At 41.5% G+C, this 25,171-nt stretch overlaps 2 protein-coding genes across 2 annotated transcripts; one reads left to right on the forward strand and one right to left on the reverse strand.

Annotated features, from left to right (window-relative positions):
* Window positions 1-3,105: 3,105 nt before the first annotated feature.
* Window positions 3,106-4,066, reverse strand: LOC113010973 (zinc finger protein 100-like; the record flags this gene model as incomplete). The annotated part of the gene is made up of 1 exon (XM_026150295.1): window positions 3,106-4,066. A coding segment is annotated over one exon (774 nt), but the record flags the coding sequence as incomplete, so codon positions are not given.
* Window positions 4,067-12,470: 8,404 nt separating this feature from the next.
* LOC113014979 (uncharacterized) lies at window positions 12,471-21,511 on the forward strand. The gene is made up of 17 exons (XM_026156872.1): window positions 12,471-12,491; window positions 14,112-14,190; window positions 14,390-14,486; window positions 14,614-14,682; window positions 14,846-15,220; window positions 15,344-15,445; window positions 17,059-17,291; window positions 17,389-17,567; window positions 17,663-17,756; window positions 18,197-18,553; window positions 18,649-18,766; window positions 18,841-18,932; window positions 19,035-19,149; window positions 19,520-19,621; window positions 20,568-20,735; window positions 20,861-21,016; window positions 21,255-21,511. Exons 2-17 carry the CDS (start codon window positions 14,119-14,121, stop codon window positions 21,461-21,463), a joined length of 2,538 nt encoding a protein of 845 aa, XP_026012657.1. The 5' UTR covers window positions 12,471-12,491; window positions 14,112-14,118; the 3' UTR covers window positions 21,464-21,511.
* Window positions 21,512-25,171: the final 3,660 nt, after the last annotated feature.

The following is a 25,171-nucleotide window of genomic DNA, read 5'->3' on the forward strand; positions in this document are numbered from 1 at the left end:
CAGTAAAGGCTGCGCTATGAATTCTGGGATATGTTGTGCCACAAATGATACACCTGACTCATCCTTCAAGTCCGGGGAAATGAAGTGCGCATTTCCGGCCGCATTTGGAATTGGGACAGCCTTCATCACGTCGCTGTGGTGTAATCAGCCTCCAAATGGGGTCTCAAAATTGTACCAAAAACTCTGTACCTCCCTCCATCCAACCACACACTTCTTCGGTTTTGCCATCAGCCCTGCCTGCCTCAGGGAATCCGGGACTGTGACCAACCACTGCACATGCTCCACTGAGGTATCACTATGAATGACAACATCATCCAGGTAGGAAACAGCATATGCAGTGTGAGGACTCAGCTATCACTACAGGAGGTTCTGAAAAATGGCGGGGCTTCAAACAAGCCAAACGGAAGTGTGACGAATTGGTACGAACCACACAGAGTGGAGGAGGCGGTTTTTGTCTTTGGACTCTGCAGACAAGGGAATCTGCCAATCAGCTGCGTTTCAAAGTGGTGCTCCATGAGAGTCGTGCACACGGGTAGGGGGGAGAACACATCTGCAAAGCGCTGTTGCAATGCAGGAACATCTGCTTTATTGGAATGTGTGAGATGTTAATCACAATGCACACTCTCTAAAAACGTCATGCCCACAGCAGGTTTTTGAGAAAAATCAAATATTTTGGTCCTTGAAGATCATTTCAGAGTTTTTAATGAACTACAGGAACCCTGTTCTGTGTGAGTGGAGAACAGCCAAGTCGCCTCCTCTGATAAACCACCACATGTACCACTGAAAACAGTTAAATTAGTTTGAATCTGAAATCATGGCTCAAACTACTTGTTCTGAGACCATTTCTTCATTTTCACAACAAACTGTTTAATAAGACAAATTTTACACAGAGTTCATCAAATATAACTAACACTTTAATATTATCAGGATTTCATCATACAAACTTCAAATCAACAGGGAAAGAGCTGCAGAACATGTGGATCAAAATGAATTCATTAAAAAAACAACATGTGGACTTCAAAGATACAGTAAATACACTAAAGTGAAAGGAGAAGCCAAAATTTGAAGGAATTTGAATTAAGTAAAAGTAGTCATCTGTGATCTTTAAAATGGTCCTGATGTGTGCTGCTGTTTATAACTTTCAACATTTCTTTGCTGCCACTGTGAATACGAATGTGGTCTTTGCCTAATTGAATAAAGGTTACACTGACTCACTGCTCCATCTTCTGGTACAAACTGGCATTACATGGAAGTACAGCCCAAAACCAGTTTAGCTTGAGTTTCTTTTTTCTGGACATAAAGTCACAGCAGGTGTTGTTTCAAAGCTGGTGGACAGATTTAGTTCATTTTGGAGGTTTTAAGAGCAACTGCTTTGAAAACATTTGCAGTTTGGGGAGAAAATGATTTAAGAGAAGATTTTACAACAGCAAAAGATTAAATATGAATGAAGGATTGAAATTTAACTTAGCTAACACATAAAATGAATACAACTACTAAACACTACTGTATCCTAAGGAAACAAAGAATAAAATGTAACAGGGATAACATTTTAGAGAATTAAAACCCCTAAAAGGAAAAAAAATAAACTTGATATGCATATCTATACATGCAGCTTCCTAAATGTAACATTCAGAATTATTCACTGCAGGTCCAGAAATCAGAGCTACCTCATCAGTAGTGATGTGACGTTCTGTATCGAGGTTTCGAAGCGTGTGTCGAGTAATGGAGGGGGCGTTTCCGCGAAGCGCGTATCGAGGCTTGCTTCATTTATGGGAGGAGCTGAAAATGATGACGTCCGAAGCCTCGCTGCCCGGCTGTACCACATGACTGGTTCAGGAAGCGGTTCGAACTTTGCCGCAAATAATCATTTTCCATACTGCCAGCATAACTATACACAGTATACTGCCATCACTACAATATAGATGTTTTACACACTCCATTTGTTGTTGACAGTTACAGGCTGTGTGCAAAATGCCACACTCTTCAAATTCATGCCAACTAATATTTTTACGTCCAGTAGGTGTCCTGCTAGAGCAAATGAAGCTTCAAGAAGCTTCGCGTTGGGGTGAACCAATTGGATGAAAAGCTTCAGTGCTTCATGAGGCATCATCTGCCCATCACTACTCATCAGATCCTAGTGTGGCATCAGCTGACACTCTTTACAGGAGATTCCATCTGAACTCTGTGGAGCCTGATCTCAAGGTTTTTAAGTCTGACCCTGAAACCAGAAGAGGATCTTTCTCTCTCTTCAGATTCATTGTGATCCAGTGATTTCAGTCCTGCATGATCAGGCTGATGTTTGCACAGAGCAGACAATGAAGTGAAGGTTTTTGCACATTGGTAACAGTGAAACAGTTTATTTACAGTGTGGGATTGTTTGTGTTCGGAGTATGAACTGAGATTCCTGAAGCTCTTGTCACACTGGTCACAGCTGAAGTTCACTTCCATGTGTGTACGTTCATGTTTGTTACGATGACCTGATTGTGAGAAGCTTTTGTCACAGTGTCTGCACTTGTATGGTGTCGCTCCTGCAGTGGTGAAGGATGACCCACACTGGTCACAGATGTGCTTTTTGACCCCACTGTGGAAGAGGTCTTGTAGTTTTAATGTACTTGGTGTGTGGAAGCCCCTCCCACATTCTTTGCAGTAGTTCATTTTGTCTCCAGGGTGGCTACGTTGATGTGGTTTTAGGTCCCATTCGTGATTGGAGGTTTTTCCACAAAGGTTAAAGAGAAACGCTTGCCCACCACCACAGTGACGACAGGGTTGAGAAATGGATCAGTGTGCTTTGCTCCACTCCTAAACAAAGACATTGTATGTCAGGGAATTCCTTCAACAATTTTATCCTGAACGTCGCCTGAAATAAAAAGCATCTCTGCCAACGTCCAATTGAATTTTACAGTTTACACTATAAAACTCGGGTTACTTCTTCATTTTTCCAAACAATCAGGTTAAAATTACAAGATAAAAAAATCAATACATCCTCACAGTAACTGCACGTCTAGAGTTACTTTCTGGAGTGGATCTGTTGGTGTTTTTTCAGCTGATTTGGAGCTTTAAAAGTCTTCTCACACAGGTCATTTATAAGGTCTCTCCTCAATGTGTTGTTGTAACTGTGCATCTGTTGTAAACAGTTTCCCACACTGATCACAGCAGGAAACATCAATTCCAGTCTGAATCCGTAAGTGAATATTTCGGTACTGTTTGTCACTGAAACTTTTTCCACAAAAGTCGCAGCTGTACACGTTAATTCCAGAGCCTTACCACACAACTCACAGTTGTGTGCTTTAAATCAACTGTGGATCAGTTGGTGTTTTTTTAAGGTTCCAGACTGGGTAAAAGACTTTCCACACAACTCACAGCTGTAAGGTTTAAATCCACTGTGGATGAGTTGGTGCATGTTTAAGTTTCCACCCTCGGTAAAAGACTTTCCACACAAGTCACAACTGTACGCTTTAACTCCACTGTGGATGAGTTGGTGTCTTTTTAAGTTTCCAGCCTGGGTAAAAAACTTTCCACACAACTCACAGCTGTAAGGTTTAAATCCACTGTGGATGAGTTGGTGTGTTTTTAAGCTTCCACCCCCGGTAAAAGACTTTCCACACAAGTCACAGCTGTACGCTTTAACTCCACTGTGGATGAGTTGGTGTGTTTTCAAGCTTCCAGCCTCGGTAAAAGACTTTCCACACAAGTCACAGCTATACGCTTTAACTCCACTGTGGATGAGTTGGTGTGTTTTTAAGTTTCCAGCCTGGGTAAAAGACTTTCCACACAAGTCACAGCTGTAAGGTTTAACTCCACTGTGGATGACTTGGTGTCTTTTTAAGTCTCCAGCCCGGGTAAAAGACTTTCCACACAAGTCACAGCTGTACGCTTTAACTCCACTGTGGAAGAGTTGGTGAGTTTTTAAGTATCCAGCCCGGGTAAAATACTTTCCACACAAGTCACAGCTGTACGCTTTAACTCCACTGTGGAAGAGTTGGTGAGTTTTTAAGTCTCCAGCCCGGGTAAAATACTTCCCACACTCGTCACAGCTGTAGGTTTTCTCTCCTTTTCTTCTGTGAGGTTTGTCGGCCTCCTGAGAGCGCTGACTTCTCACTCCATGTTGGTCCTGCAGTGACAGAGATACAAATAGAGGCAGTGAGTGAAATGCAGTCGTGGAACAAACTGAAACTCCCTCCATTGGTGGAATCAAACATGTCAACAAACACATTGTTGGTGTGTTTCCACCACCTTCTGGTGGCAGTATGACATTACAATGATGTGCTACAATGAGAGTTGTAATGAAAATGACATTATTGAAGAAATATTGATCAGCAGAGAAAATCTTTTACGCATAAGAAATTTCAAGTTCAACTGATGATATTGTTGTTTCAATGTGTGCTTATAAAATATGATCTTTGTATTTTCTTGTGACTTCTGTGGTTTCTGATTCGAATGTAGATTCTGTATATGTGACACCGGTGCGGAAAGGCTGAGTTTTATCTTTCTCTTATCTTCTTTCCACAGGTGATTTGTGTTTTTTAAAGGAAGGAAACCTTCCTCAAAACAGGCAGAGCAGTGGAGCCGCCGAGGGAAAAGCACACGAAACAAAACTGTAGAATTAAAAATATAATTTATTATGTTTAAATAGTTAAAAATATAAAATGAATTAAAACAACCTTGGCCAAGGGAAGACACAATAAAAATCAATAACACACAACATTAAAAGTCCAGTGGAATCCACCACGGCCTAAAAGTCACAGAAAACTAAGAGGTCCAGCGTAGTATTAAAAGAGGGAAACCCAGCAGAGTCCTCGCCTTCCTCCCCGCATTCCACGTCCTGGTGCACTGAAGAAAGGGAGGGAGCGGCAGTCACTATTCCTTTGGCAGTTTACTTTATAAAAAGGATAAGTCAAAGACTTACCCGGGTGGGCAGAGCTCTCAACTCCGCCCGCCGCTTCCTCAAACTGCAATCGGCACCGCGGTCTCACTGCTTCTGTTCTCCCGCAGTGCACGAGCTGGCTCTTGTCGTTATTGCCACCAGACTGCCGCTACGCGTCCCTAGTCGCTGGTCATCTGCCTTTTTTTCCTCTGATCGTTTCCCCTTTCCAGTCGCTGGTAATCTCTCTTCCCAGTCGCTGGTCGTCTGCTCCATCTGATCATCTCTACTCTCTGATCGTCTCTCGCTCTCCCCTCTGATCGTCTGTGTCTTTCCTCTGTCTGTCTCGCATTCTCCGTGTTACATTTTCGTTGAACACCGGCTCCAAACCTCTTATGTGTCCTTGAGCACTCTGTAAATTACCTTTTCTTTTCTCTCAGGTGTGTCCAATTAGTAAAAACGGGGGAAAAGGCGGAGTCTCTCCAGGACAATTTGCCGGCAACTAAAACATGCAAACTAAATAAAACACTGCACAAAAATATAACCAATGCATGCAATATAAAAAATAAATATGTACACTTCACATTAAAATACAGCACAGCAAAACAACGTCCGTCCTTCCCTGGATGACATATATATGGATGAGCCCAGGATGCAAAAGATAAACCTGCTGTTATCATGTTTTTAAAAACACACCAGCTTTCAGTAATATTGTAACTAGGGATGCAACGACACCCATTTTTCCAAACCGATACGATACCGATACTTGGATCTGAGTACTTGCAGATATTGAGTACAAAAACCGATACTTCTACCACACACAAGTTAAACTTAACCAGTAGTAAAGAAACGACCCCAGACAACTCTTTAACACAAACGAAACGTTTACTGAACACATCACAACACTTCCCTTTTTTAAACTCAAATAATATTCCAATTCCTTAACCAAATGAAATACACTGTACTGTATAAATGAAATAATTCCCTTTCAAATTATATTACACAACCCAACTTATGTTATCACCTTTTGGTAAGTGACTCACTAATATACACTCCAAAACACGTTATATAAATCCACTAAACACACAATATTCACACATGGGCCCCACACACACTCACATTCACACTTGTTGCAGGCCTGTTTGCTGCTCACGCCAGACGATGGAGAAAAATCCTCTTCTCCCCAGTAAGAGCACAAAAGTCTGACTTACAGTTCCGTTGCTCGGTAGGTCACCGTTCACCAGTCCCACACTAAATCCACTCCACGGTGGTGCGACCGTTGAAACAAAAAGTCACTTCACCCACACTCTGTTGCGAAGCTCTCACACGGTTAGCTTTCTAGTCACACACTCTTTTGTGCTAGTTAACCTCAGTAAAACTAGCCGAGTCTCTCACTTTGGTTCAGCTAACCTCGTGCATCTCTCTATGCCGTTCTCTTCTCCTCCTCCATTGCAACAGATACACAGGTCCCGTTTTATGATACCTTCACGGGCCTCCAGAAAATTAGAACTCTGAACAATATTTAAACTCCATTCAGAGTTACATACCATAAAATAATACTTTATGATTAACATAACAGTTTGATTGCTCTAATTACCTGTATTTACCTTGTGACATATTACAGGGCAAATTACATTCTGGGTACAGTTACATCACATAACATCAACTGTGAACACCTTATGTTACCGTGGCGTTTAAGTCCATGGGAATTATGAGTATCTACTCCCAAATTCCCATCCGGGCTACATTATTATCGGTTCATGGTATCGCTTAACTTTTACAAGTATGAGTACACACACATTTTACAGTATCGGCCCCGATACCAGTATCGGTGCATCCCTAATTGTAACTGTGATATTTTTCTCACCTTTTGTGTTGAAGTCATTGATTGTTTCCTCTGTAGTGGCTGAGCTGAGTCCAAATGGATGAAATTGTTCCTCCGTTGCACCACCAGACTCTTCTCCTCCTGTTAATCACCTGGGGGACACACACACAGCAGGATTTGTAAAAAGAGTTTTGATAAACACAATGCTGGACAGCAATGCTGTCATGTACACAAATACTGTACAACAGCTTCTTGCCATTTTTTGTTTCTTTTTATAATATAATATATAATAAGGCAATGACTTTCTGCAAACAGTATTTCTTATAACTCAGCAGTATACTGCATCATAAAACAATATCATTCATTCACAACAAGTCAGCAGTTTAATGTAATGCAAATCAGTTTAACTAATGGAATAGTTGTCAGCTTCTTCTAATTCAGGAGAATGATGCAAACTAAAACTACATAATAATTCACAATCTTTAATTAGGGGTATAACATGGCATAAAATAATATTATAATCTAACACTGTATAACTGATTTCAATTGAAAGCCTGCGTGCGCTAGTACCTCTTGCCACGAGTTCCCAGAATTCGTTGCGGTTTTACCCCTGAGTGACGTCACATTTTCAATCTCTATTGGGCTTTGGAGCGTGATGTCACGGGGGTGGGCGTGGAAAGGATTTTGGCCCGATCCGCCATTTTGGGAGTCTAGCGCAAGTGAAAAGGGAGCGAAGTCACACACAACAGCCATGGTTCGTATTTGCTGTGTGGTCAGCTGCAATGTTCGATCACACAACCGGCAAGAGAATAAGCTTGAAAATGGTTTATCTTTTAATTCTTTCCCAACCTGGAAGCAACACGAGGCAGCTCGTGTATCGATGTTAGCAAAAAACTCAGGCGTCTAGCCTGGAGAGCAGCTGTGAGACGAGCTGACGTTCTCTTCCATCTCCAAATATCTGTTGGTGCTCCAGACATTTTCATTCCGGTAAGTTCTAATAATAATAATAATGGATTGGATTTATATAGCGCTTTTCTAGGCACCCAAAGCGCTTTACAATACCACTATTCATTCACTCTGACATTCATACACTGGTGGAGGCAGCTACAGTTGTAGCCAGCTACAGTTGTAGCCACAGCTGCCCTGCGGCAGACTGACAGAAGCGAGGCTGCCATATCGCGCCATCGGCCCCTCTGGCCAACACCAGTAGGCAATATGTTCATATCACTCTTTATAGCCTATTAGTTTTATTTTCTATGCGCTCTGAGCTCATAGCAAATTAGAACAAACATCCTACTGAGTGATTTTGCAGAACTACCTTCTATTTATAGAGTTGCTAATTATTTGGCATTATTGCAGCAAACCAGCCGATGAAATGGATGAAACATCATGACTGAGTTCCAGTGCTACACAAGGGACCTGCTTCAAACATACCACCATGCCAATCAGATTACTTCTTCCATGTGAGGGTGAAGAGGTGACCCTTCAGGATAAGATGGTGAAGGTTTGCTGCGTTTGGTGAACAGTGTGATAATAAAACCAGGGAAGAATGAAACCCGCTCCTGTTAAATACTCTTAAGTCTTGTGCTGTTAAATTTGCTGTATTTTTTCAAAAGATACAGTAAATAAACTAATGTTAGTAGTGAATGATATCATGTAAACACTCATGATTTTGTGTAAACATTTTGTCATTTGTAAACTATAAAGGACATGGATTCTACACTGTTACTGATGTGATGTTCTATAAAGTGGTTTTAATAAAATTAAAAAAAGAGGCAAAAATTAGTTTGTTTCTTTATTCAACTTTTGAACAGTGGGACTCAGTCAGTATATATTCAGTAAATGCAAATTATTTACACAGCAGTGCACTACAGGCATAAATCTAGACCCCTAGATAAAACATGATGGGTCATTCCCACAACCCACAGCTTTACTGTGTTCCAGCAAAGTATCCAATAGCAGTGACAACTCCTCCACAGTAGCAGGTGGGATTTTTCTGCTTTGAGGACGGCTCCTTTTACCTGTCACTACAGATGGTCTGTTTATGTTTTGATCAAGAGCCTTTTTTTGGGCAGCTGAAGAGGAGAAGTCCATCTTATGGCCAACCTCTAGCTGTATCTTGGTCATATTACCCAGCAAAACCCAGTATGCAGGTTCATCTGTAACAGTCCTTGTGCCACAGATCAACACTGCTGCTTCTACATTAAACAGAAGAGCAGCGACATGGCTGCAGGTCTCTGCGACTCCGGCTATACAGCTGCAGTGGGCGGCTTCAACCTTCCCTGTGATGCTCACAGTGACCCATGGCTGCAATGCTGCAATTCAGTCTTTAAGAGTGCAGGACCTGAAACACACACAGACAAAGTTCATTTAAAGACAAGAACTAATGAGCCAAGGCCGACGTAAATGTGTTTAATCTACTTTATCATAAATGTAACAAAGTGTTTAGAAAGTTAGCGCAAACATGTAATTTTTCATTTCTTTATGTGTCCATCTATAGAACGCTGCATGTTATAGTGTAAATGTGCCTGTTTTCTGTCAGAAACCTGCCTGCAGAAAATGAACCTAAAGTATGTAATGCAAGGATGTCATCACTTTAGAGATGGAGAAAGCATAAAGTGACAATTATGAATCACTTAATATGATAAGGAGATTCTGCAGGTCATTGATCAAAGTATAAAACTAAAATAAAATGTATTTTTAGTGACACAGGATACAAACATGGAAGCAAGATGTATAATTAGGATTATTTATAATAAATATGAATAGTGCAATTTCTTTAACCATAAAGAATAACAATCCTTCAGGACAATGTCACATCAATGCACTGAACTCACTATGTTATCCATCTAACAGCCTCCACATGTTCTCACTGTAATTTCCCCTCATGAATGAATTTATGCTGCACTAATGTGAATGTTTGCAGGGAAATCAAACGCATTTCACTCGCAGTACTCGAGCTGACTTACCTTTGTTTGAATGACGACTTGTACGCGCTGACTCCACAGACAAGGTCCGAAAATATGTCAGGCTACGTCAGTAGCGGTTGGTCTTCAGGGTTTCTACTCCACGGCCGTATTTCATACGGGTCCACATTTCCAATGCACGCTATTTTCTGCAAGTACCGCCGCTTCGCCTCTGGACGCAATCGGTCTCTATACAGTTCACTCTCTTTTAAGCTGCTTTTAAGCATCTTGTAATCGGCGTTCCAACACTGTGTGTTTGTTTTGATTCGTAGACCCCGAAAACGACGCTGCGCTCCCACAATGCTTTGTGGCGTGACGTCAACTCCAAAGCCCTATGAAGTCCTAAAGGCTGATTGCCCTCCCCCACGCTTGTACCCGTGGCTTCCTGTCCTGAGGGATGGCTCTTCTCCTGCCCTGCGCCCTTTGTTCATATTCAAAGACTATTTTTCTGTATGTATTCTTACCCCATAGCAACCGCCAGATTATAATGTTGCAGACAATCACAAACTCTACAGTCTGTCTAACTCCAGTGTATACCAAGCAATCTATTATTCTTAACAGCAACAACATAAACTGAACCCACATTAAAGTTGGCTCGGTGCTTACCTTTATATGAGCCCACAAACCGAGAGAAACTCCGTGATGAAGCTGGAAGTCTTAAGAAACAGATGAGGGAGAAGAGACCCACGTGGTTCACGCTGATCTCGGCTACGATCCAGGAGACAAGGGTGTGCAGATCGATGCAGAAATTAATCCCAACGTTGGCAGTTGTATATGTTCCTGTAAGTTTACTACTTTACTCCCGTTTCATGAAAAAGCAGCTCTCTCTGCTCGACTCCTCTCCTGCACACACACTTTGCTCCGCCTCCTTTTCCGGCTCTGCTGTGATTTGTTGCTGTGCGGTCACGTGACTAAGCAGACCAACGTAACCATGTGGGGTGTTATTTCAAAAGTAGCGCCTATCTCCTTTTCCTAAGCTCTTTTTCTTGCCCTCGATGGAAACGTCATCGTGGGAAGGAGATTTGCTAAGGACTCAGGGAAAGAGAGGAGCGATGCTGAGAATTGGAACAGCTTTAGGCTGTATCCCAATTCAGGTTCTGCAGCCCTAAAGTACGCAGCCTTAACGGTCCAAAAGGGCCGCGTACTCAAAGACCGCTAAGGCCGGAAGTGCGAGGCTTGTGAAATGCCGGTCGAGCTCCGTCTCGCTGCCCAGGTTGCCTAGCAACCATGATACTAACCGCTGTAAACGTTTCATACAGCTTTGTTTGAGAGAAATGAAGGAGAACATATTTTGTTCATTTGTTCGTTTGTTTCTACACGAGCTTTGTGTGATTTAATAAGTATCTGAGGCTGAGACCACATGACTGTAAAACATGATTGTTGGGCTTCATTTCTGTACTGAACAGTCATTTTAAGATTAGCTAGTAAATAACAATTAGCTAATGTTGTTTATGAGACTAAAGTCAGTGTAAATATAATATGGCCAATATTATAGTTATTATATTAATCATTATTAGTTATTACAGCAGTGAACTTGAACAATTCACGTGAACAATTCACTTTTATGGTCACATGTGCAGGTACACTGGTACAGCACATGTGAGTGAACTCTGTGTCAAACACTGAGCTTCAGTAAAGATTCAAGTTTCAGTTATTTATATTTCCCATCACCATAAATCTTCACTCAAAGACAAGAATCTTTTACAGTGTATAAATACGTATAGATGTATCATATGTAAGAGACAAATATTGTTCATTTAATTTGTTGGCATTACTAAATTTGGCTCAATGCTTACATATATGTGCAAAATGAAAATGTACGAGCTGTGATAACTGTTTCTGATAAAATGAAGAGTAGACTGATATATGAAATATTCCTTTATTGGGTGAGAAAATCAGACCATGTCATAAATGCTTTAAGTCATACAGAATAGATATCAGAGCCTTAAACATGCTGACTTCTGCTAAATGGGTCAAACTGGGCAGAAAGTCTACAAACACATAACATCCTTATAGAATATGATGTAACATTATAGAAAACCCACAAAACGCTACGTCCAGATGAACAGATTCAACTTTTGGAGATTTACTTTGCTGGATGATTGAGAATGCATCAAGACGAAATATTGTTTGGTCTGGGTCTAAACAGAGTGCATTGTGTGCATAGCTGGATTGGCCATCGGACATACCGGGCATTTGCCCGGTGGGCCGCTGGCGATTTTTTGTCTTTATGGGCCGATGGATTTTTTTTATTTTTAGGAAGGGTATAGATAATGAAAGGTGTTGGATTGGCCAATTGGTCATGATCGACTCTGGGCTGGACCAATTACAGCCGAGGAGGCCGGATGCACCCTCCCCCTTGTTTAGCAATCACGTGATTTTCGCGCATTGCATGCCGGGAACTCGTGGCAAAACAATCCAAGTACCGCATCAAATGCAAGCGTTTGCAGCGCCGCAAAATGTTCATTCTCCGGTTCCAATACCTTCTTTTATTTTCTTTGCCGCACAAAAAAGGAATGTACAAAACAAAAGGAGAACAATGCCGGTCCGTACAAAGACAGACTCGACGAAAAGACAAAGAAAAGATACGAGGAAAAAAATCAAAGGAGTGAAAGTGTCAGACCCTTACGAGCACACAGAGGGACCAAAGACGTCAGCGTGCTGCCCAACTTTCACCACGCTTATATTTATAATCATACGGTTCTTGGAGTGAGTGCATACACTCATGAAGTTTAGTAACTTCAGGTCACTGTAACAAGCCCAGGTACAGTTTACCGACGGATGGGTGCAGGACCTTGAAATGCACCGTGTAGAACGAAAGACCATCGTACGAACAAAGGTAAGTTTACCAGTCTCACAAATCGTCGTCATAAATACACATTCGTTAACCGTTTATTAATATAACCTTTGAGCTCAACGGTAATTAATTAGTGGAAATAATCTCTGGTAGCATTACAGAAATGTAGCAGTGACAATACAACCCGTTCTCACTCCCGACGCATAAAATAATGACGATTTGTCACGTCCCTTAACTTCTCATGCTGACGCCTAAGGTACTGTAACGTTGGGTTGTGTTGTGTGGTTGAGAAGAGGCGGCAAAACACCTAGCAGGCTAGGCGGAAGGATACACACCCACACTGGTATCAGTAATCCACGGTGGTTCTTTAATACGCATTCTTCAGCAACCATATAAAAGCCCGGCTGAACGGCTGCGGCTCAACAACAAAATGCCCAGCGTTCATACAACCCAAGCGTTGCAAACAAAACAAAAAAAGGGTCTGGAAAAGAAAACATAAGTCCGTCCCTCGTTAAGCACGAGCGTGAAGGCACGTGTCCTCATAATCCCAGAGCGAGAGAGAGAGAGCGAGAGCAGTGGCACACACTGATGACACCATCAACCCTCGATTTGGGTGTCTTAACACTAACGTTTGTAATAGATTTAATCCATCATCGTTGGATTAAATGGCTAATGCTGCAGTAGCCACGTGTAGTCGTTACAAGTCGTTACAAGTCGCAAGCATGCTGACGGTAGCTGTGGCCATTTTTAAATACATTACACCGTTTCCGAGCTCAGTCACCTCTGTTTGTTTGAAGCTTTTATGAAAAAACAAACTTTGAAACACACATCAAGGTATTACTTTAAATATATGTATTTTTTACATACCTGCATTAGAATCACTCAGTTCCGCCTCATTTTCTTATTCTTATAAACGGGTCTCTCCGTTCTCCCATCATCCTTTGCTTACACAGGTTGCGTCTGATTGGTTGGAGCTGAGCGACATCCAAAACTAACAGGAGTGGTGAATGAATCTATAAATGTGTTTTACGTGTGAAATGAAAATAATAAACCTAACAAAGGATTATGTACGTTAAATCTGCGCACTTTCAGATCGTGAATCAGTTTGGAAAACACTGTGTGATGGCCACAACATGAAGCAATTTTATTGTTGAATTATCAGTGATACTTTCACGTGTTTTTGTTGAGAAATGTTAACGATGTCATTAAAAGAAAGCATTAAATTAGGGAGAAAAACCCGTTGGCGGAGAGGGTCCCCGGTTCTCCAGTTAGATTGTGCTTCACAGCCTCATGTTTCGCCGTGACGGGGTTATTATTGGAGTAAATGGATGGCTGGCGCCTCTGCTCGAAGCGTCTCTGATCGCCGTGAGCGGGTTCATATTGGAATGAATTGACAACCCACAGCATCACATAAAAACGTGGAAGGGTACTGTAACAGCCGTTATGGTGTGGTGTCCCTTTAAAGGACTTGTGTGCTGCAAAATACCCTCACATGGTGCGTAAAGCAGTTTTTGCTCTAAGAGTTCTGCTAGCTCTTTACAAACTGATGATGCTAACGTTAATTGCTAACGTTAACTGGAGCGCCAAGACTGAAAATCATTTGAGTTGCGTTAGTTATGTGTTTATGTCACTGAGTTCTGCAAAAATCTCTTTCCTCTTTAGCTTGAAAATGAGTGATTCAGAGGATCCCGAGCTGGAGGAAGAGCTTCAGGCTGCTGACGAACTCCTTCAAGATATGCAGGTAACATTTTTAGTGGAAACAGTTGTTAAAGAGGGAACACGCTTGTCTAATATTTTGTACGGAGTAAACGTTATGTTATTTGAATTTATTTTTAAAGTTTATGTCAAATTAAGTTGGTTAACTTAAGATGTTTGATAATCTTTGCTTTAATCATAGACTGTATTTTAGGTGTTCCCTTTTTTCCTTGTTAATTGCGTAGAATGATGCACGTAGTGAACCTCAGCCAAGACCAGTGCGCTGGAAAAAACGTGACAGACAGGGAGATTTTATTCCTCAAAGACCATCATCCAGTCGATGTACTAGTTGCATGCCACGTGATCAGTGTTCACGCAACCATTGATTTTATCTCACAACTTGTTTTCACCAAAGAATTTCAGTAAGTAAATATTCTTCATCCCCCCCCCCCCCCCCCCCCCCCCTCAGTGTCCAGAGAGCAGCATCAATGTCCACGTGAAGAACCTAGTTATGTTGCCAGTGTCAACCCAACAAAAGGTACTTTACCTTCTTGTATATATTGTGATTTCTGTTTACTTTTATATTTGTTGTTATAGTTGAGTTAGGCAGGGCTTTTGTGGAGTCCTAAGAAACATACTGCCTAGAGTGTTTTTCACTTTGTGGAAGAGTTTCTTCCTTTCTTTATATTTTTTTCTGTTAGTGTGTGGAACTGACGTGCTTCGTCAGGAGCTCCTTCAGTTGTTGGAGGATGGAGAAGAGGACGCAGCCATGACTTGTGAGACGTCGTGTGAGTCAGCTGCTACTCACTGGGCGATCAGAAATATGGTGTCCTCGCAAAAGTGGAAAGAGGCCAGGCCTTGTCTTATAGACAATATGTTAGCTACTCTGGATCCACAGTCACACCGTGTGTGTCAGTGTGGCAAACAAGTAGTTGTGAGGTGTCTGGACTGCCTGCCTCTTCCATTCCTTTGTGCTGACTGTGATATTGCAGTTCACACACGCTTTGTCCTGCACAACAGAGAGGCAGTAACAGGAGGGTTTTTGCAGCCTTCATCAGAGTTTCACAAGCCAATAGGTACGGTTTTTAAGTCTTATGCATTTCTTGCTATGTACTATGAGTGGGTGCTGTTATTGTATATTTATTGTGTATCAGTTAATTTCTAATTCTTTTTATATATATTGTGTGTTTTAATGTTAGTTCGGCTGTTGCCTGTGCAAAGGCCAGACCATGTGTGTGACTGCCCAGCAGGTAACGTTGAGGTTTCACCCGGCGCAATTGTGGCTCTTGTAACCATAAATGGTAAGTTGCCCTTTTGTCACACACTACATACACAATAGATGTGTTTGGAGGTTTTATTGCAAATTGTGCGTTGCTATCTTGGTTTTAATTACCCTCGGCCCGCAGTATATGTGGGCACCTGTCAAAGGTCATTTGGATTTACCTAGAGCTGGGCGATATGAGATTTTTTCATATCACGATATGTTTTTTTCATTTCAGGCGATAACGATATCTATCACGATATAAGCCAAATAACTATATTTGTAAGATTTAAATGTGCCGTTGCTCACAAGTAAAATGTGAAATAATCAGCAGCTTGTTTTTAAATATTTATTTCCCATAATAAGTTCAACAGGGTAGATGTACTTAAGGAACATGAGACTTTTTCAGATAAATAAAGGCAAATATTGCAAACTACACAAAAGACAGCCGCTAAAGCGTTTAAGTTTCAAAATAGAACAAATGAAACAGACTAAATTGTCAATTCCACTTAGAAACAAAGTATTAATTCTAAAAATAAATCTTAGTTTGTTTTACAGAAGAACAGACAAAACTGACTAACTTTTGTCAATATCAAATAAACTGAGAACTAAAAGGAAATTCTCAATCTCTCCTTGTTGTATAGCTGAGCTTTTCAAACAGTTTTAACAGTTACTTTAGTCTGACAAAAGCCGAATGACGAATTAGCGCTTCCAGTCAGAGACTGAGGCTACGTCCACACGTACACGGGTATTTTTGAAAACGGAGATTTTCCGTTTTCGTTTTAAAAAATAATCCCGTCCACACATAAAGGGAGAAATGAAGGAAAACGCTGCTATGAACATGCCAAAGCAGCAGGTGGCGCTAGATTCCTAACCGTGCAGAAATGTTGGCCAATCAGAAGTCTAGAAGCCTCGGTGGGAAAAAGTAAACAAAGCTGGGGCATAGAAGCAGAACAGTCGTATGTGTGGAGGGACAGTAACTGTGTGTATATGTAAGCATTTAAACACTGCAGAGAGTAGAATTAACAGTATTGTAGAAATTCATTTCACTGAAACAATAACGTGGCGCACAGTGTGACGCATGCACCAGTTTATTGTATTTCCAGACTTGCTTTCGGCACAATTTACAGTGCGCGCTACTCTGTTTTTTGTCAGACTTGAAATAGCCGAAATACCTTCACACTACGGAACTTCTATGGCTCTTCCGTTCGACAATCTCTCCGGCATTGGAACCATCATCTGTTTTCTCTTCGGTCACGCTCGGTTGATTTTTCTAGTCAGCACACTCATTTCCTCCATTACCCGCTGGCTGCTTCCCAAACAAACACACGTGCGGCTTGGCACTTGTGCTGTACGTAACAAGTGACGCGACGTGACACTGCGGCTGTGATTGGTTCGGCTCTGCGCTACTTTATTTGGATTGGCTGACCTTTTTTTTTTTTTTTTTTTTTTTTTTTTTTTTTTTTTTAAGAGGACAAGAGCGGCGAGGTCTATCGCGATAGCTTAATTTCTCTATCGAGTAAAAGTTATATCGCGATACATATCGTTATCGTTCTATCGCCCAGCTCTAGATTTACCAGACCGATTTGAAAACAACATGAAAAAAATGAATGCTTTGAGCCATGACTGAATTTATCCTTATCCTTTCTAAAGGCCGTTATAACCTTGCACTACCAGTTGTGAGCTGCACCAGCTGTGGCCTAATGTGGTCCCCCTCAGTTAAGGACATCCTGGGTAGTGGATATTGGCCTGGCACCTTAAATTTCTGCACCCTGTTTTCAATGGATGTCTTTCAGTCTTTCTATGACATTAAGAAGGCTGCACCAGGGATGTCACTTAAGGCATTTGTCAAAATGCTGGATGAACGAACAGCCCATTTTGGAAGGGTGGGTTTCTAAATTTGCTAAGTTTAAGGAAATTGTGCAAATCAATGTTTATGATGACTGTCCTTGAATATTCTGTTGTATGTCCTCTATGTAAAAGAATGGTCGAATATCAGCTGATGCCTTCAGTAAAAGTTTCTTGGAGTGGAGTGCTGTAAAGTTTGAGGTGGACAGGATGTGCAAGGAGCCATGCTTTAGCTGCCCTGCCTGCACTCCAGACATGCTCGCCGTCTCAGTTGATGGAAACCGCAAGCTTTATCGCTTTCAATCAAATGCAAGGTACGTTATGCATTGTGGACATAAATCAAATATGGATTTGTACAAAAATGTATTTTAATGTTTCTTTTCAAACAACTGTCACTGTGTTCGTTCAGCACTTCAGAGCAGGGGAACTTTGAAGGTGTCTTCATTGAAAAAGATGAGGAAGTTGCTGAGTTTGTGAAATACATCCAGAGACACACAAATCATGTAAGATACACATATGCGTTAATCTTGTTAAAATGATGTTAATGCCGTAACCATATACACATACGTGTGTGTGCATGTGTGTGTGTGTGTGTGTGTGTGTGTGTGTGTGTGTGTGTGTGTGTGTGTGTGTGTGTGTGTGTGTGTGTGTGTGTGTAGACATATATGGATGGGTCGATATTTTTTTTTATTTTTCTCTTGGTGTTGTCGTAATACTATTTACTTTACTTTATCTTAATGTGTACTTAATTTTGTCACCATGTGTATTTAAAAAAAACAACATGATTTTTAGTTTGTGTTATCAGTGCTGTCCTGGGGAGATATGAGGTCTCGTGTGACTTAAGGCTAATTCAGCTAATTGTTATGCATTTGTTTTAAAGAGTTTGTCCCTGATAGGGCTTAATCATGCCATGTCTTTTATGTTAAAATCTTTGAGTGTATAGGTCCCGGGGAAAGGGTTGTGCGGATCTTCATCTTGGACTGCAGCAAAGGAGTCGTCCAAAAAGTCCACTGGGAAGTTGGATGAAGAGGGCATGGAAATAGCTGTTTGTCGCCACGGAGTCCTCTTAGCTGCATTGAACATGTTTCGAGGGGAGATCTTTGCTTACCCCCTTTTTCTCCAGAGGAAGTTGGCAGCTAGCGTCCCAGGACATATTACGTTCCTTTGCTCCGATGTGGCCTGTAAATATTTCCCCTATTTAACCAAGGTGGCTCAGCAGTGCCCTGAGCTGAGGAACCTCTTGTCAATGCGTCCTTTTCTCTCCGTCATGCATGCAAAGGCTCACACTTGGAAATGCGAGGTATACTGCAGCTTGTAGTTTTGGATTAGTTTGAGACATTTTGTTATAAGGTTGAATGAATTCAGCAGTCATGTATTGTGACCTCCTTTCTATAGATCAAATGGGGAGGTGCATTTCAGGATGGGGCCGGTTCAACAGTTGGAGAAGAGGTGGAACAAGTAAACAGTTTCCTGTCTAGGGCGGCCATCACAACGAAGTACATGTCTAAAGCAGGTATGTGTCCATATCTGAGATTCCACTCAGTCTCCTGCTCATTAATTCTTATTTGTATACTAACTGAAATGCAGGGCGAACAGACATGCTGACCCTCCTGGCTTTGGGGTGGAACAAAAGGAAAGTGGAACAACTGGGCCGCACTTTGAGCCAGCGATATCTAAAGGTCATTTTTTTCAACACCCATTTTAATGTGTGTGGTAATGGGGGGGAAACACCAGTACTCTTTTAATGTCAACATGAATGACATTTATGAATGCATTCTTAGATCATAAGGATCCTTAGAGAACAAGTGGAGAGCCTGAATGCGACCAGAAATGAGCTGGGTGTGGATGACGACACGCTGCAGCAATGGGTGGCCGATGTGCAGAAATGGGCTGAAGGTGAGTCTCAATATAATGCACTCGTATATAACAACAGGACCCACCATGGCCTCATTAAAGAACTTAGAGTTAAGATCTTTCTGACAGTGTCAACAAACAATGAAAAATAAGCCTTGTAAAAGCAAATTTATGGCAGAGTTGTTGCGTTTCATCAAATTGGATAGAACCTGGGTTGAAATGATATCGTACTAGTTGGTTTTATAAACCTGAACATCAACATACTTGTTATCTCATGATTATCATGAGATAGCAGCACATGAAGGCTCCAGATGTCTTATAATGAATGTCATCAAGTCAGTGATTACAGAGTCCACTGTAGTTTGGTGACTGTTACTCATCCTGTATTCTGATTAATATTCCTCTCACTTAGAAAGTGATCAAACTGATGGCAGCCTTGGAGCGTTGCAGGCACGAATAGAGGAGCTTGTTGTCATCATCAGAGTGCGAACACAAAGTCTTTACAGACAAAATGGTGTCACAGTTTCTTTGAAACGGACCGTTTGATACTTAGTTTGTACAGCTTGTGCAGCTACTTTGTAAACAGAATAAAATCAGATCCAGGTTTGTTTAAGCTGGATGTGATTTGTTCTAGCAAACAAATTGATGAGTGTAGATTAAAATGTAACTATATCAGAATCAGAATCAGAAAGGGGTTTATTGCCAAATGTTGAGCAGGTTTACAACATTAGGAAATTGCTGCGGTGCTTCAGTGCAAACATACTGTCATAAATTGCAATTAAATGGACATGAAAAAATAAAAGTAGGAATAAGAATTAAAAGTGCTACGTAGAAAGATATGTGCATGAGATATACATGAGATATATACATGAGATAAGAATTAAGAGTGCTCCGTAGAAGGATATATACATGAGTGGAGGTGGTGATCAGTGCCAAACATGGAATGATGCAGTGACACAGCGTAGGGTCATGTGTTAGTGGCGGGGACAGTCATATGGTTATTGTTCATGAGTCCGACAGCAGAGGGGAAGAAACTGTTCTTATGGCGAGAGGTTCTGGTGCGAATGGACCGGAGCCTCCTGCCTGAGGGGAGCAGATCAAACATACTGTGTCCAGGGTGAGAAGGGTCAGCTGAGATCCGAGCTGCACGCCGCAGTGTCCTGGAGGTGTACAGGTCCTGCAAAGATGGGAGTCTGCAGCCAATCACCTTCTCAGCAGAGCGCACAACACGCTGCAGTCTCTGTTTGTCCCTGATAGTGGCTCCAGCGTACCACACGGTGATGGAGGAGGTGAGGATGGCTCGATGATTGCAGTGTAGAACTGCATCATCGTCCGTGTTGGCAGGTTGAATTTCTTCAGCTGCCTCAGGAAGTACATCCTCTGCTGGGCTGAGGATGTACTTCCTTCCTTCACATAATGTATATTATGTGAAGGTGTGAATTTTTTATGATTATTTACAGATAGCAACAAGAGGCGACACAGAATTCGCAAGGTCATCTTAGTTGAGAAGAAACGCTTGGCGGCTGCTGTTGACGACTACAACAAGCTCGCTGAACCAACAAAGCAAATCGTATCCAGTGATGCCCTCGTGCAGACCGACGTTTGGCCCTGGCAGAGCACAAGTGAACGTAAGCTCTTGATTTATAAATATTCTTTTTAAACAAACTCCCAGTATCTGAGCAGTAGTTGAATGTTTTGTTCTTGAATCCTAATATGCTGCTATGTTTTCCCATCTGATGTTGTTAAACTGTAGCTGCTGCTGACCTCCGGACAAAGAGAAAGGTCTTTGAGAAGGTGATGGCTGTGAGGCGCCTGAGAGAGGAGGAGATGATCCTTTGCAGGGAGATGCAGCATCGCTGGACAGTGTTGCAAATGCGTTCTGTGGTGTTGGGGACAATCTCCTCAGACTGTAAGCACTTTATTTATTTATTAATTTTTTGATGAATCGATTGAAAATAAGAGCAGATGCTAAAGTCTTACTGGATCTTTTACCTATATCTAGATTGCTAGCTAACACTGCCTTCCCCCTTTTAAAAAAATGTTTAATTACAGCATCCTAATTCCTTGTGTTTATGAGGTGAGGTTTTTTTTTTTGTTTTTGTTTTTTTTTACTTTTCTCATATTTATTTGTTTTGTTCTTTTTACAGCCTCCTTTGTTGGCATGTCAGAGGATGCACAGAAGGGACTCTGTAGCCTGGTTTTAAAAAAACAAAGTGAACTGAAAGCTGAAATGCTCAAAGTAAAGGACGTGTACAAGAGAATCCTCAGCCACCAACCACTCCTGGAAATGGACTCGGAGGAGGACATTCCAGACGATGCCACTGAGAGTGATTTGAGCACTTCTGATGAAGACTGATTGTGTCATCATTGATGTTATGTTTGGTAAAATAAAAAGTTAATCACATCTCTGTTCAATGTGATTTTTCAACAGACATTTTACATTTTGAGAAGAAAAATGGAATTTCCTTGGTGCAGTTGTTTACCCTGAATCATTATTTCCCATCTAATTTAATGACTAGTGTACATGTTCAGATATAACATAATTCTTATAACATAATTTAATTCATGGGATGCTTTCTGGACTGCTCAAATTATCACAAAATTTAAAAGCACCAGGCAGCACACTCACAAGTAAATTTTTTGTTCAGTGTTTTGTCGAAGAAATCAACAAGTACAATTGAGATGTTTGCTGTAGTGATGTGTTTGTTAAGAAGCATGCCAGCACACTGGTGAACTGACAGTCCCAGAATGCACCCGAGCCATTGACTCACCCCAGAGCAAATGAAATTGCTTATCTAGAAAGACAACCGTCATCAAAGAAGAAGTAAAAGAGTAGGAAACAAATGGTAAGGGAAGGTACTGTGGGGTAGGAAAGAAAGGCCAGAGCTGTGCAAAATGACCTCCAGCAGGCCACAAATGTGCACGTCTGCTCAAACGGTCAGAAATGGACTCCATGAGGGTGGTATGAGGGCCCGACGTCCACAGGTGGGGTTGTGCTTACAGCCCAACACCGTGCCAGATGTTTGGCATTTGCCAGACAACACAAAGATTGGCAACTTTGCCACTGGAGCCCTGTGCTCCTCACAGATGAAAGCAGGTTCACACTGAGCACTTGTGACAGAATGGAGATGCCGTGGAGAACCTTCTGCTTCCTGCAACATCCTCCAGCATGAGTTTGGCAGTGGGTCAGTTTTGGTGTGGGGTGGCATTTCTTTGGGGAGCTGCACAGCCCTCCATGTGTTCGGCAGAGGTAGCCTGACTGCCATTAGGTACTGAGATGAGATCCTCAGACCCCTTGTGAGACCATATGCTGGTGCGGTTGGCCCCGGGTTCCTCCTAATGCAAGACAATCCTAGACCTCATGTGGCTGGAGTGTGTCAGCAGTTCCTGCAAGACGAAGGCATTGATGCTGTGGACTGGCCCGCCCATTCCCCAGACCTGAATCCAATTGAGGACATCTGGGACATCATGTCTCGCTCCATCCACCAACTGCACCACAAAATGTCCAGGAGTGGGCAGATGCTTTAGTCCTGGAGTCTGGGAGGAGATCCATCAGGAGAGCATCTGCCACTTCATCAGGAGCATGCCCAGGTGTTGTAAGGAGGTCATACAGGCATGTGGAGGCCACACAGACTAGTGAGCCTCATTTTGACATGTTTTGAGGACATTACATAAAACCAGATTAATGATTCTGTATTGCATTGATCAAGGAACCAACCCAATAGGAGCTAAAGGAATCCTCTTGACATTACATCACTCAGTAAGTTTATACTATGTTTAATGTGCATTTTCTTCATCAGTTTAGAACATAACATGTTAGCGCTCCCTGGTTCTTTTTGGAGACAGATCCTGAGACAGCAGGCAGCTATGGAGAACTCGTGTCAGCTGTGGTCATTAAGGAATACTTTGATTTAATATTGATTTCATGACAACTATCCTCAGGCACATATTCCTGGATATATATAATGACATAAGTAAACTCCCATTTTAGAATCATTGCCTTCTTTGATCTGACTTATTGCCTCAGACTTTGGCCCTGTGTCCCCAAAAGTATAGAAAATCCATGACACTGAGTAAGAGGCCTTTATCATGTTATAAGTGAGAGAGTTTGGTGTAACAGTGGTTGAACATGCCAAATCAATCCACAACATACTGCCATTCCCCAGCTGTAACCTGCATATGCATCAAACCAAAATCCAGTATCATAGCCACACGATAGACATACAGATGAGGTTAAAAGGGTTGTCTTGTTTTGCCAGATAGCTTCATCCCAAAAAAGATAGACATTCTTCAAAAACAAAAGTTTGTGAATATTTGCTTTTTTGCCAGGCCTAAACCAAACCTGTTAAACTTATCAAATTATTGTCATAGATAGGAACCTATTGATTGAAACAGAATAATCCATTGAAGCCTCCATCATCATCCACAATCACTGTTACTGTTCAGATTATTTTATCTCTGTTTTCCTCTAGAATGTTTTGAAAATCAGCATTTGCTGTAAAACTATGAGATGTCGAGTGCAGGGAAGATATTATTGATCGATCAGATTCATGAATGTGTTAGGTACTTAAGCCACAATTAGAGAGTGAAACAGAGACTGACACTGGTTGAAATGTATAGTAAATATTTTATTTTGAACTTTTATGCTGAACTACAAGCTGTGAACTGTGCGATCTCTGCGACCTGTGGTGCCTGGTTTACTGTGTGTAAAACTGCGCAGGTTCCCATATGTCATCCCACACTTTGCCACTGTCAGGAGAAAAACATAACAAACAACAACGACAACCACACACAAAATAGGACAATTTAGGTTGTGACATATGACAATTTTTTAGGATAAAATATCTTCTATATTCATGTCATGCTTTATATGCCTTCATTGTAATATAAATTAATCAAATCAAGTCAGAGAGTATTAATATATGTAGTAGATGTCAAGCAGGACCACAGCAGCAGCCACGATCCATTGGAACCTGCTGGATGAGAGAGCACAGAAACTCCAGGGAAGAAGTTTAGTTAGTAACATGCATGAACTGCATTACTGAGACATGTATGTTTACAGATGGTGATGAGGAAGAGGGGGAGAGTTTTCAGTAAAAGGAGACGTGACTGCATCTTCAACCAATACTGAGCCTGCATAACCCTGAAAGAGACAGAGAGAGAGGGGGGGGACACTAACCCCCAGCAGTCTGGTCCTATTACAGCATAACTAAGGGCTGAGCTGAACCAGCCCTAACTATAAGCTCTATAAATAAGTAAAGTCTTATGCCTACTCTTAAAAGTGTTGACCATGTCCACCTCCAAAACTCATAATGGACTTTGGAGGTGGACAGCTATCAAGCTCCTCACAGAAGAAGACAATTTACTTTAGTCCAAATACATGAATTCAAATTGAGTTGATAACTATTTATCAACTGTATGAATGTCTGTTCCCGTCCAACAAAGTTGTTACTACATACCATGTTGAGCAAGGCTTCCACTTGACTTTAACTTCGTCTTTTTCCTGAAAAACATGATATAAACAAACAATTAATTAAGAAAGACATGCAAGTTGCATACAAAAAGGAGCTTATAAACATTTGTGTACTATTGAATGGCTCAATATATTATACAATTAGTTTACAAAAACATAAGAACCACTACAATGCTTGTGCTGCCAGCATCGAGTGCATGTCAGCAAAACAACACTGCTTACATTGTGGCTCACAAGCAAAACTAACTGAAGCAGATGTTACTGAATGGGAAGGAGCACCTCCACATCAATCACTCCTTCTGAGGCATGATGTCAGGAGGACTTTAAAGAACGTAAACATCAGGAAGGCAGCACGACCAGGTCGTATCAGGTGGTCTGTTCTTATTTAATGTCCTATTTGGAGTGAAATCCTGACTCAGTGGCTGAATTAGTGTAGATTCATCAAAAACAAAAGCTTATGGATATTCAGTCAGGCACAGTTCAAATCCGGGAAGTCCAAAGATGCAAACAAATCTGCACAACAGCAGGCTAAATTACTTACATTTACAACTCTCCTGTCTACTATCTCTTCATATTTGAAAATCTTCTGTG

The sequence above is a fragment of the Astatotilapia calliptera genome, chromosome 3, assembly GCF_900246225.1.
Source record: "Astatotilapia calliptera chromosome 3, fAstCal1.2, whole genome shotgun sequence".
Taxonomy (NCBI): Eukaryota; Metazoa; Chordata; class Actinopteri; order Cichliformes; family Cichlidae; genus Astatotilapia; species Astatotilapia calliptera.

Bases quoted from the DNA above. Each gene is read 5' to 3' on its own strand.
- LOC113014979 (XM_026156872.1), top strand. From the start codon at position 14,119: ATGAGTGATTCAGAGGATCCCGAGCTGGAGGAAGAGCTTCAGGCTGCT. The intron at 14,191-14,389 runs GTAACATTTTTA...TTAATTGCGTAG, and splicing joins AACTCCTTCAAGATATGCAG to AATGATGCACGTAGTGAACC. The intron at 17,757-18,196 runs GTAAGATACACA...TTGAGTGTATAG, and splicing joins TCCAGAGACACACAAATCAT to GTCCCGGGGAAAGGGTTGTG.